General features: G+C 40.1%; 1 protein-coding gene across 1 annotated transcript in view; it reads right to left on the minus strand.

Annotated features, from left to right (window-relative positions):
* Window positions 1–220: 220 nt before the first annotated feature.
* The window catches only part of SNX19 (sorting nexin 19), a 62,233-nt gene continuing 48,717 nt past the window's right edge, over window positions 221–13,736 (minus strand). Inside the window, exons 9-11 of the mRNA XM_072611614.1 lie at window positions 4,414–4,598; window positions 3,690–3,777; window positions 221–1,521 (exon numbers count right to left, since the gene is read on the minus strand). Coding sequence (XP_072467715.1) covers window positions 1,389–1,521; window positions 3,690–3,777; window positions 4,414–4,598 — 406 coding nt within the window. The 3' untranslated portion in view covers window positions 221–1,388. The remainder of the gene's footprint in view (window positions 1,522–3,689; window positions 3,778–4,413; window positions 4,599–13,736) is intronic.

The raw sequence follows: 13,736 nt of genomic DNA on the forward strand, positions 1-13,736 counted from the left end.
TCACCCTTCTCTCCATTATTTGCTTAGTCTTTATCCTACCACTACTTCCTACTCTGGTGACTTTGGATTGGTCACTTCTATTTCTTCATCTATAAAATCAGGGGGTTGGAGCAGATAACCTCGGAGTACACTTCTAAATTCTAGATCTATAATCCTTCCCTTTGTGACTTTTCCCTTTGCCTCTTTTCTTTTCTACATTTCTTTTTTTCCCCCTCATTTCTTCTTTTTGATGTACTACAGCTCATCATAGCACCTTTTATTTAATCAAAGGAAATAGATCTATCCTTTTAGGTCAAATCTATTTCCACATCTATGAACAAGAAGTGAAAAAGCTTTTGTGGTGTAATATAATAGGTTCCTAGTGTCTTGTGCCATGAAATGTAACCTTTAGAAGTGGGTGAAGATAGAGCCCCATAGACTCTTGGTTCCAGTTCCTTAAATGTCTTAGGATAAGGAGGACCTATATTTCCTTGACTTTGTGAAAGATTTTTCTTTCTCCTCCCTAGGTGCTGGCCCAGGAAGTTGAAGCTGCAGATTCCCTTCCTCTCATGCTTCTGGTTCAGGGAAATGGAATTTGAGCAACCTCCTAAATTTTGAGGAGGTAGAAATGAAAAAAAACCCCTGAAGGGTAGGTCTTACCAGGAAAGATGTGGGAGGAGAGGGGAGCCCTCAGGGGATTCATCAGAAGTTCAGGACAGGAAGAATGATGCTGTCCAAGGAGACAATCTAGCGTCTTCTCTCATAAGGCCAAGGAGCCAATAGTAGTGAATCAAAAGACTTTCCCTCTCTCCTCTCCTAACGTGAGAGAAGAAACCAAATAGGACAACTGAATACACTTTCCCTGCTACTTGATGGCATTGCCCTGAGTTTCTTGTCCTTTCAGGTGGAAGGAAAGTCCCAGAGACAGGCATTCTTTTCTCGAAGAGGGCCTGGCAGTAGTTTTCCTCTGATTTCCCCAGAACCTATGTGATAAAGGATAGGGCCAAGTGATAATCAGATGTCAACGCTGCATGGTAGTGATTGACAAAGAAAGGGATGGGATAGGATGTATGATTCTACACCTTCTTTAGTTCCCAGTTTCTTTTCTAAAGAAATCAGATTCTACCCACTACTAGTGACCCAAATGAGATTAAGGAGCCATGGAAATGGATGAGCATGCAGATGACACATACATCCCTAATTACAAACTTGGGTGATCATTTGCCAATAACAGAATTGTTTTCTGGGGACAGCAGCTATCCCACAAGGCTTTCTCAGTCACTATTACTTTCACCATATAACTGCTGAGAGCATAGGCTTCTCATCTGTGTTTCTCAGGGAGCTGAGATATCTTGAAATTCATTCTCTTTCTTTAGTCCTATCCAGAATATTTGAGGAATGCTCAGTGGTCAGGGGGAGATCCCCATCCTCCTGGGATTACTTGATGTATCTGGAGCAGGGGTGGTCATAGCAGACTCCTCAGCAGAGGCACTGAGATCCAGGAACTCCAGGATGATATCCCAGAGGCAATAAATTAAGTGCCTGAAATGAACAGACAAACAGTAGGGTTTTAGTAGACTACAAGATAAGTGAGTCAACAGTGCAATTCGGTGGCCAACAACAACAATGAAAGTTGTGATCTTGAGTTGCCTTAATAAAGGCACAGTGTTCAGAATGAGAGTTGACAATCCTGTTCTGTATTGCTCTGCTCAGTATACAAATGCAGTATTGTATTTAGTTCTGGGTATCAAAATTTTGGAAGGACATTGACGAATAAGAATGACTCCAGAGGATTGTGAGGGGATTTAAAGCCATACTATATGAAAACTGAATGGTTCAAGGTACTATAAATATTTTACTTGAAGAAGAAACTTAGAAAGGGCCATTACTGTTTAGTGTTTAGTGCATAATGTTGGACTTATGCATTAGGAGATATAGGGTTGAATATTGCTTTGAACACTTACTAGCTATATGATCATCAACAAGTAATTAACATCTTAGAACCCCAGTTTCCTCATTTGTAAAGTGGGGGTTATTATAGTTGTACTACTCATTTAACAGTATTCTTGGGAGTGAATAGCTCTACAAACCTCACAGTGGCATAAAAATTGGAGTTATACATACATAAAAGACACATATATGGAAAAGAGAGGAGACTTATTTTGATTGCCCTTAAGACACAAAACTAGAAACAGTGGATGGCAGTTGTACAAAGGAAAGTTTCAATTCAATGTAAGGGGAGAAAAAGTTTCAATAATTAAAAATGTGATGGCCTCATTCATGGGCTACAGTTTCCCATCACTCAAAGCCTTCAAGTTGAGAGGGATGACCATTGTGGGGGAAGAATCTCCTTTTCAGTGACAGAAATAATTACAAATGATCAATTTGAGGAGATTCAGATTTCTCCCTTTTTCTTTTAGCCTCATTTCAAGACTTCAGTCTCTGAAGGTCCTCTATCCAGATTCCATCCAAGTGGGGCAGCCATTGTGTTCTACTTAGCTTTAAGAGGACAAGGTCTTCCATTGCATCTGGGGCCATCTCCAGTCATCCTGTTGTGTATCTGGCCACTGGACCCAGATGGCTCCAGAGGAGAAAGTGAGGTTGGTGACTTTGCACAGGCCTCCCTCACTTAAATCCAATTCATTTGCATTTCATGGCATCAACTTCATGATGCCATGGTCTTCTTCAAGAATGAAGGACAAACAATAATCATTTTATAGATGAAGAAACTGAGGCCCAGTGAAGGAAAATTATTGATAGCATCATAGATTTAGATCTTAGAGGTTATTAGTTTCAGTCCCTTCATTTTATAGATGAGGAAACCAAGATCCTGAGTTGTTAAGTGATTTTTGCTTAAGTGTCTCTGCTAGTGAGTGTCTGAAGTGGCATTTGGACCCAGGTCTTTCTGATTGCAAATATAATGCTCTTTCCACTTTATTAGTGCTTCTTAATGTTTTTCATGTCATGGACCCTTTTGGCAGTCTGCTGAAACCCATGGAACATTTCTCAAAAAAAAATAGCTGAAGAAAGTGCTAAATTTCAATTAAAGTTTAGTGAAAATAAAGATGTTTTTTTTTTCCTACCCACGTTCATAGACCCCCTGAAATTTATCCATTCATCCCTAAGGGATCTGTTGACCCTAGGTTAAGAATGCTGCCTGTAGCTTCCCCATCTCCCTAGCTAGTAAGATGTAAATATAGTACTAGAAATCAAAGTTTTTACCTTTGTCCAGACATTTTCCCACCATTCTTCCCTAGTAAAAGTTCCCCTCCAGAGGGCCCTTGTCACATTTCTCATGCAGCAACATGTTAATATGAACTAATTAGCATCTCTTTCCATATCAATATTCTCCTGAATTCCCCTCTTCTGCCCCAAGAATGAGCAAAAGATGAGACATGCTGAGTACTCCAGGGCAAGGTTGGACTCCTCCAGGCAACAAGTGTCTGGTGTGCAGGATAACATGCATAAGGTTGGCCTAGGTGCAGATTGATCATGATAGGATATGGATAGCAACACTCTGCCTTGAAGTCCAAGATCTTGGGATTTTGCCCAGTTGGCTTCTTGCAGACTATCTGATCTTTTTCTTATGGGGCTAGAATCAGGAGGAAGTGTCACTCAGACTCTCTGAACTAGACCCCTTGATCTCCCAGGTCTTGGGCAGTTGCTGCCATTAACTGAGTCGACATTCAAGATATACTTCTCAACTCTACCTGTTGATGAGGGGCTGCTGCAAAGACTCCAGGACCAAACCCCAGCTCAGGCGGCATTTGCTTGCTCCAAGGATTTCCACTACCAAGTCTGATTAGGAAAAAAACAGAGAAATATTTGCAAACTTTCCCAATAGTGCTCAGCCCTGTACCCTAAATACATGCAGCTTCTGCTTTGCACTTAGGATGTCCTCTTAGCATAGCGTGGGTGAAAGACATGGGAACCTAAACCTGATTCCTTCCCTTAGTAGTTAAAGGCAATGTAGGATCAGTAGGTCAATAGATCATAGATAGGATTTAGTTATATAAAGAACCTTAGAATTTACTTAATCTGACCCCCTCATTTTACACATCAGGAAACTGAGCCTCAGAAAATTTAAAAGTTATTTGTCCAAGGTCACACAGGTAGCTGAGCCAGAAAGGACTATAAAGTCATCTAGTCCAATTCTTCTCTCCCCACACCACCCCAATTTATAGAGAAGGAAACTAAGCTCAAGAGAGGCAGACTAAGTTGCTCAAGATCACACAGGAAGTAAGTCACAGGGCTGGAATTTGAACATAGGTCCTTTGACTAGGCCTCTTAATTACTCTATATGGTTTTATTCTAATCTGAGGATAGAGCAACTTCTAGAGTTTTCAGAACTAAACTGTGAGGAAGGAGTGCTGGCTGTGGGAGCAGGGCCACTATTATCTCTATGGTTAGTTGATTGTACAATGGCTGGCTCACCTGGTAGGACTCCCATCAGACTTTGCAGAGCTTGCTCCTCAGTAGCCTCCTTCTGTTTCTGTGTTCTCTGTGGCTTCGGCAGCACTGGCAGAGTGCCCCCTGGCCAGATGGACTCCTGCAGGAGCCGGAGATACTGGACCCAGCGCTGAGGGCATGTCAGATTAGCTACCTGTACCTCAAGCCACCTGCCAGGGGATGGGAGGAAAGGGAGGGAGAGAAGAATTGACATGGATGACCCAGATGGGCCAAAAGTATTTCCCGGTAAAAATATGCATTTAAAGATGTAGACATTTCACAAGGCTGCCTCTATTATGCAGTTGTTTTGTTTTGTTTTTTTCTTGGGTTTTGTGAAGGTAGAAGTTAATCAGTGCTGCTTTTCCCAACTAGTTCAGCACATACTGATCTCAGAACTCAACAGCCCTTGTGTCTGCATCAAACATTTTGGCACATGGTTCTAGGTCATTTTAAGCCTACTTGTTTCACATGGGTAAACTAATCTCTTCAACTAGGTGGTTGAGCTCAGGGGCCATGCGTTTACACACAGTCCTCAGCTTATGTAAAGGGTTACCAACCTGGAGCACTCAGATCTCTAAGGTTTACAAGACATTTGTTAAAGGGATATGGAAATATTTGGTAAGTAGTGATAACTATTCTCCTATGGCAGTCAATTTATTATAACTTATCTTTGTGAAATCAGGATTCTCAACCTTGTTCATAATCAAAACCAAATTAACAATAAAATAGCTAACATTTATTACATGTCCATTATGTGGCAGACACTGTGCCAAACACTATACAATTATTATCTCATTTGATCCTCACAACAACCCTGTCAGATAGGTGCTATTATTATCCCCATTTTACATATGAGGAAACTGAGGCAAACAGAGGTTAAATAATTTGAGGCTAGATTTGAACTCAGGTCTTCCTTACCCTTGACTCTATCCTCTGTGCCACCTAGAAACAAACTGGAGGCTGAACATGACAGATGGGTATCTCTTTCGAAATCTATGCAAAGAATAAAACTATTTATGAACAAGAAATGGAACCAAGGTTTCTCTAATTTTTTTGGCTGTATTCTGATGAACACTGAATAACTTCCAATAATCATTGAATAACAATAAACAACTGAATAACTTGAATAACTTATAATACTAAGATGTTATGTGCCAAATTGAGTTGTCATCATGAAAAATTAAACTATGTTATTTCTCATGTGCATAAGCATGACAGCTCTAGACTTTTATTTCCTTTCATATTGAGTAAGGGACATATGAAGGTTTACTGAAAGCCAAGGGCTGCAGGGACTGAAAAAAGGTTAGAAAACCCTGGTGTATTCCAGCTTTTAGCACACGAATTCTTATGCTGAGACCGAGTGGAAATGGATCCTCAAACTTAAACTCAGCAGAAAGAACAATTTGCTCTCTAACCCTTAAGTTTGCTACAAAAACATTCATGAGGAGAAAAAGGGCAGCCAAGCAAACATCTCTGGTTCCTTCACTCAAAAAGTCACCAAGTGACCCTAAGTTTCCTCAAAAGCCTTCCTAAGAATGCTTGTTAAAATCTCTTTAGAGAAGCCGTCCTGAATTTTAATGAAGGCTTTATTGTAGGAGATAAGGAAAACATGTCAGGATAGGATGGAAAACCTCTGGTTTGTGGCCCTTTGTGAGCTGAGGGTCTAGAAGTGAAGTTATTCTTAATAGAGGTATCCCTGGGCTTCAGGGTGAAGTACATCAGGGTAAGGATTATGTCTTCTATTTCACCGAATATGCTGCCTCCACCCTGCACAACGTTATACACATGTTGATGCTAAATAAATAATCACTAATTGGATTGACAAGCCAAAGACTATTGCATAGAGAGATGAGCTGAGTGATAGGTGAAACTATACTTAAGAAAGGAGAGAGAGAGAGACTAAAATGAAAGCTAGAGGATAGTCATTCTTCATTTCCTGAAGTCAGTTTTCTTTCCTGGTTTAAAAATAAGTCATTTCTTTAAAATGAGGTTACAAGGGCAGGTAGGTGGTACAGTGGATAGAGCACTACTCTCCCTGGAGTCAGGAGGACCTGAGTTCAAATGCAGCCTCAGACAATAGTTGTGTGACTCTGGACAAGTCACTTAACCTCCAATTGCCTCTAATATATAAATAAAATGGCGTTACCAAATTTTAGACCCAGGAATTTAAGAGGACTGTTAATGTTATGCTCCTGCCTTTGGCCAAGGCTCCATTTAAACCAGCAGAGTAACCTGGTCTTATCTGAACAATCTCCAAAAAAAGAGATTCATATCCTCTCTTGGTACTACTTCATGAATTTACAAACCTTAGTCAAAAGTTATTTGTAATATTACCTAAATCCCTCTTCCTTCAAGGGTACAATCCTGCTCCCTTTTTCTTTCAGTCCAATCACCAAGTATTGCTGATTGTTTCTTCACTGCCTCTCTCAACTCCTTGCCTTTCTTTTGTCCCTATTTTCTACCACGACAAAATCAGACTTTCAAGAGTTAGAAAGGACCTCAGAGGTTGTTGAGCTTAACTACTACCTAAAACACGACTCCTTCCTGTAACTTACTGAAGTGATCATTCATCCTTCTAGTCCCTAGCACCCTACAGCAGTCACTTAAGAAATGCTTGGTGAATTGAATCTTCCAGTCACAATCTCCAGTGACTTTTGGACAACTCAAATTATTAGGAACCTTCTCATGGTACACTTCTATAATCCCTGCTATTGGGAGAGTGGAGACTGGTGCATTGCTTGAGTCTGGGAATTTTAAGCTGAAGAAGGGCTAAATTAAACCTAAAGTAGGGCTGATTGGCTTTCTGCCCTAAGTGTGCTTCAATGTGGGAGACTATGGGAATGGAGGGCCACCAAGCTACTTAAAGAGGTCCAGATCAGAGAAATGGAGAAGGTTAAAGCTTCTATGCTGATTAGTTTTGGGATCAGGCTTGTGAATGGTCACTACATTTCTAGTTTAAACAAAATAGGGAGAGATCCAGTCTTTAAAAGAAAAAAAATTCCACAGTGTAATGAGATGAAATCTACCAAACAAGGTAGTAAGATGATTTCCAACTTTTACTTCTGAAAGCAAGACACTGGAAAATGCTTCCCTAAAAAGATACCTAGGAAACACAAATTGCAATAGACTTTTAGTGGGTAGTTGAAATGAGAACTAGGAAAGATCTTAGCTTAGAAAGACCAAGGTGCTTCACTGCATCTGGGGTCATCTCCAGTCTTCCTGATCTATATCTGCCCACTAGACCCAGATGGCTCCAGAGGAAAGAGTGAGGCTGGTGATCTTGCTCCTTCCCTCACTTAAATCCAATTCACTTGCATATTATGGCATCACCTTCCTGATGTCATGGTCCTCTTCAAGAAAGAAGGACAAGCCACAGTAAGCATTAAGTAACTTCCATCCACTAGTTCTTTATCTGTATCAAGCAAAAGTCTAATCATTTGTGACGTGCTTAATAAATGCTTTCTTGTATTAATCTAAAGGGTTTTATTAGAAATGTTTTCTCTGTGAAGACACAATATTTATTTCCTACTGACCAACTTTCAGGAGACAGTGTAGCAATAACCACTGTCACATTCTCCTTGAAGGCAGCATCATAGGAGAGATTTAGTTTTCCTGGCAACTGGTACTTCATCCATGTTACACAGTCATAGAATTTTAGGGCTGGAAGGGACCTCACTGGATATCTAAATCAACCCATAACATAGGCAACTAATGGTTATCCAGTTTAAAGACCTTCAAGAAAGGAGAATTTACCACCTACAGAGACAGGACATTCCACTTTGAGATAGCTCCAATTGTTAGGAAGTTTTTCCTCATATCCATCCTAAATTTACCTCTTTGCAACATCCACCCACTGTTCCTGGAAAACCAGGTCTTCTGGAACCAAACAGGACTACTATAAACTTATTTCGACTTAACAGTCATTCAAATACTTCAAAACAACTATCTCCCCTTTGAGTTTTCTCTTGTCCAGCCCAAGTATCCTCAAATCTTTCAATCTATCTTCATATGACATGGGATCAAGGCTTCCCTGGTTGCCTTCTCCTCCATGTCCTATCCCTGATCAATGAACATCAATGCTTCCTATTTTCTTCAGGATCCAATGCAGACTACTCTTTCGGACATTTGAAGCTATCCATACTCTGTCCCCTTCCTACCTTTCCAATCTCCTCACACTTTACTTCCCTCCACAAACTCTCTGGTCCAACTGCGCTGATCTATCTCAGTAATTTCGTTTTTGTCTCACTCGTTAGAATCCAAGCTCCATGAAGCCAGGGACTGTTGTTGCGTTTTTTTGTATCCCCAGTGCTTGGCACATAGTAGGTGCTTAATAAATGCCTGTAGACTGACTAACAAAATAGTCCCTGACCTCAAATAACTCACATTCTAACCACATGTAAACAACAACATACATGAAAAGTAGATGGAAGGTATCCTGAAAGGAGAAGGCACTAGTACCTGAAGGACGTGGAAAGGACCAAAACAGTCAATGGATTTAAGAAGAGTCTTGAAGGAAGCCAGGGAAACAAGGAGGTGAATTGAGGGGATAGAGAATTCTAAAAGTGGGCGACAGCCCTGCACAGGCATGATGATAAGAGGTGGTGTGTCATGTTAGAGGAACTGTAAATAGGTCAGTGTAGATGGATTAGAGGGTTTGTGGAGGGGAAAAAGGAAATGAAGGAAGGGACCAGGTTATAAAGAGTTTTAAATGCCAAATAGAGGAATTTAAATTTGAGCCTGAAGGAAATCAGAAACCATTGCAACTCCCTAGATAGGCTGTATGTGTGTGTGTGTGTGTGTGTGTGTGTGTGATGTGTATGTTGGTGTATATTTGTGTGTGTATGATGATCAGACCTACCCTTTAGAAAAGTCACAACTGTGCACAGCTCTGCCTCACTTAAGTCCAATTCACATGCAGGTCAAGACATCACCTTCTTGATGTCATTGATCCTCTTTGAGAACAGAAGAAAGGATGAATAATAAACCAAAAATGGAGAAGGAGAAGGGAATGGAGCAGGGAAGACTTGAAACAGAGAAATCAGTTTCTATGACCTTTCTTATGTCATGAATAAAGACATGTTTTCTTCCAAAATTTTGTAACTACAAATGCCTTTGGGAAATATGATGAAAGCACACTGCTTTTTAGAAAATATATACATTCAAACACAGCTATATTAATAACTGGGGCTCTCTGTGTGTTTGTTGTCTATATGTTTCCTATAGATTCTAAGTTAGCATGCATATATTGAATTCCAAAGGGAAGAACCATAATTGTCTTCGTTAGAGGGCCTTTGATCCTCACTTGAAAGAATAACCCAAGGTCATTCATTCTCTTGGCCCTGGCCAGATCATTTAGAGGAAGAAGTCTCAGGAAGGCTCATGAACGTACAAGCTCATTGCTATCCCGCTTGCTAATGCAATTTAATTGCTTTTCAACTTTCTTTTGCTTTCACCCATAAAAACAACTTAAACATCTTCTTCACAGAAAAGAGAGGCGATAACGGGAGAGTGCTGAGCTTGGAATCAGAAAGACCTGTATTTAAATCTTGCCATAGACTCTTAGTAGCTGCATGACCTTGAGCAAAGTGCTTAACCTCTTAACCTCAGTTTCCTCATTTGTAAAATGAGTGTGCTGATTTCCATGGTCTCCAAAGTTTCTTCCATTTCAAAATCTATGATGCTGTAAGAGTCTACTTGGACTTAAAGAGCCCAGTAGTACCTAGCAGTTACAGAAGAGATCATCTGCTTCTCTTTCCTCTGTTAGTCAAACTCAAATATATTGGGAAACATTCCAATCCTATATTCTCATATAGCTCACAGAGCTGCTGTGCCTAAAGATCCCAAAGGTGGCTCAGTGGATAGAGCGCTGGGCCTGGAGTTCAAATCCAGCCTCAGACACTTACTAGCTGTGTGACCCTGGACAAATCACTTAATCCCTACTTACTTTAATCCACTGGAGAAGGAATCTTTGCCAAGAAATGGACAGTAAGGGTTTGTCAGGAAATTCCATCCTCATGGGCTAATGCTCTCTAAATTTTATGTGGAAAAGCTAGGTGACACAGTAGATAGAGTACCAGGCTTGGAGTCAGGAAGACTCATTTTCCTGAGTTCAAATCCAGCCACAGACAGTTAATAGCTGTGTGACCCTGGGAAAGTCACTTCACCCTGTTTGCCTCAGTTTCCTCATCTGTGAAGTGAGCTGGAGGAGGAAATGACAAACCACTCCATTATCTTTGCAAGAAAACCCCAAATAGGGTCACAAAGTGTCCAACATAACTGAAAATGGCTAGATGACATGTACAACAAAGATTCCAAAGCTTAGATTTATTATGTAAGAATGATGCACAGCTTCTAGCTATGGGGAAATAGTAGAATTTGAGAATTAGAAGGGAACAAATCTTTGTTTATCTGATCTACTTTAGCTTCTTATCAGTCCAATCTTCCCAGTATAGACTGAGGCAAACCCTGGCTCAGGTATAGATCATAGGAGAGCTATCCTGTTCCTTCTTCCCATGCCTAGGAGGGGGAAGGGGTGGTGAAGAAGCATTCATATAGGGCCTACTATGTGCAAGGCCAGAAGAGCCTCATGGGTGGTGACTTATAGGCCCAAAGTCCCTGGTACTGTATGCCATCACCCTTGTACCCGAGTGACTTGTCACCTGTCCAATAGCAGAGAGGAGTTGCCAAGGCAAACTTTATTTAACCTCCACCATGCCAGACAGTCTACATTCCTCTCAAGTAAGGCATTCCAGTCCTGAGGGCTCCGCTCTCTGAAGCCCACAGCCCAAGAATAGTGCTCAAAGTAGGAAGCCTGAAAGGTAATGGCAGGGCAAGAATGGCAAACATCAATGGAGATCAAGAGCGACATCAAAGGCACAAAGCCATCCCTTCCCTAAAATAGCCACCACCATCCTATTTGTTATTCTTGGGGCTGCTCAGTCTTTTTATAGGGCTTTTCATTCAGCGAGTCTAAGATGCCTTACCAAAGGGATCTGGTAGCACGATTGCTATCCCTGCTTGTGAAGAAGGGTGGCTGAAGGGAGACAGGTTAAATGACCTGCAAATCACTCCAGAGATCTGCAAGAAGAACCCGGGGTCATAGGAACTCTTTACTTCTCTCCTCTAAAATAGGGTTTCTTAACTATAAACATGTTTTGTTTTTTTGAACTTGATCCTTGTACCTCAATACAATTGGTTTCCTTTATAATCCTATGTGTTTTATTTTATGCATTTACAAATTTGCTCTGAGAAAGGGTCTGTAGGCTTCACCAGACTGCCAATGGGGCCCATTATTTATTGTGAAAACAAATGAGTTATGGGGAACTGATTTTAGTAATTATTGGAGGACGGTGAGGTTTATCAGATCAAAGTATGGGTCTTCGATAGAAATGGAACAAACTTAGAATAAAAAATATCAAGTCTCTTTTTCATATACATTCATGGAGCAGACCAGTTTTTCTCTGTGTCCCTCTATGACCATTTGATGAGACTAATCATATTAATAACTTGCCCTCTTCAAAGGTGACCCAAAAGAAGACTTTCCAGATTATGCCCAAAGTAAGCACATACTCTAACTTAAACCCAGAATGAACAATGAATGTTTTTTTTTCCAACATGATACTTTGCTCATGCTCTATACATATTTCTGTGTCTTCTATGCCTTGATTGAATATTTAAAAATAATAAAAATAATGAATATTAAAATAATGAATATAAAATATGTATTTAAAAATAAAATAAATATAAAAATAATAAAAATATTAAACCATTTTCCTAATCCAACAAAAAGGCAGAACAGGGTATTAGAAAGAGTACATGAAGTACAGAAACTAGCTTTGTTACTCATGTACCATATGTCTGATTTTGGGCAACTCACTTGCCCCTTTTAGGCCTCAGGTCTTTATTTGGAAAGTGTGAAATATTACTAGATAACCTTATATCATTTAATCAGTCAACATGCATCTGCTAAGCCCCAGGCCTATGAAGCACTTGAGATATAAAGACAAAATTGAAACAGTCCTTGACTTCAAGGAGCTTACTAAGCGTTTGTACAAGAACCTTTATACAAGAAACAAGAGTTTCTACGAGATGCTCTCCCTAAAATTAATTATTATAATAGCCAATATTTTCTTAGTATGTTAGCATTAACATACTAATGTCTGGAAGATGCTATCAGCATGACTTTAGCCTCATTTTCCCCCTCAGTGACTGGTGAAAACACATACTTAATAAATGTTCCTTGATGAATAGTTTGATTTTACAGAGAAGGAAACTGAGGGTCAGAGAAGAGGAACAAATTCAACTAGATTCAACAGATATTTGCACATCTACTATGAGCAAATCACTACGTTTGCTTGTGAGAATTAAAAAAAAAACAAACCTGAACTTGTGATTTCATTGGAATAGGGAACTCTTAGTAAGGAAACTTTCTTTCCCAGTGCAGACCAACACCTGCTGTGCTATTTAAGACTATCAGAAAGTTGACTGGAGGCATTAAGAGGTAAGTCCAGAGTCACACGGTCAGTCTGTCAGAGGCAGGACTTAAACTTAGGTCTTACCATCTCTGAAACTAGTTCTCCTTCCACTAAGCCATTCTCCTTTTTACTGGGGATACGCTCCCCACAAATCCATCCCCCTCAGCTCCTCCACGAGCTTATATTCAACAAGTCATATGCTAATAAGTGTTAAAAGTGGAATTTAAAACATCTTTCCTGACTTAAAGTCATTGCTTTTTTGATTATATCATACTGCCTCGAACACAAAATTGGAAGATTCCATAGAAGAAAAATATATTTAAAAGTAACAACAATAGTTGGTATTTATATTATTTCATTTGCTCCTTAAACAATCCTGAGAAATAGGTGCTATTATTATTCTCATTTTACAGATGAGGAAACTGAGGTTGAAAGAAGTTAAGAGACTTGACCAGGGTCACACAACTATTAAATGTCTCAGGCTAAATGTGAACTCAGGTCTCCTTGACTTCAGGTCCAGCCCTCTATGCTCTATCCACTGCATTAGAAGGATAAAACAAAAATGTGGAGAAATTGGTAATCGGAGGCCTAAAGAGGGCCGAACTCTTAGTCAAATATCAGCAGCTGACAAAGACTTGGTCATCCACTACAGACCCCTTGGCAGAGAATGGGTCAACCAGGGATTTCTGTAAGTGTCAGATCCGGAATTGTCAGGAGACACATGCAAACAAGAAGAAAATAAAACACATTCGAAGACTGGAAAGGTAAGAGTCCAGAGAGTGGAGTCTGTTCTCCAGGTGCAGACAAAATCTTCTACACTCCTGTTTTTCATAC

Source organism: Notamacropus eugenii, chromosome 5, assembly GCF_028372415.1.
Source record: "Notamacropus eugenii isolate mMacEug1 chromosome 5, mMacEug1.pri_v2, whole genome shotgun sequence".
NCBI classification, from domain to species: Eukaryota; Metazoa; Chordata; class Mammalia; order Diprotodontia; family Macropodidae; genus Notamacropus; species Notamacropus eugenii.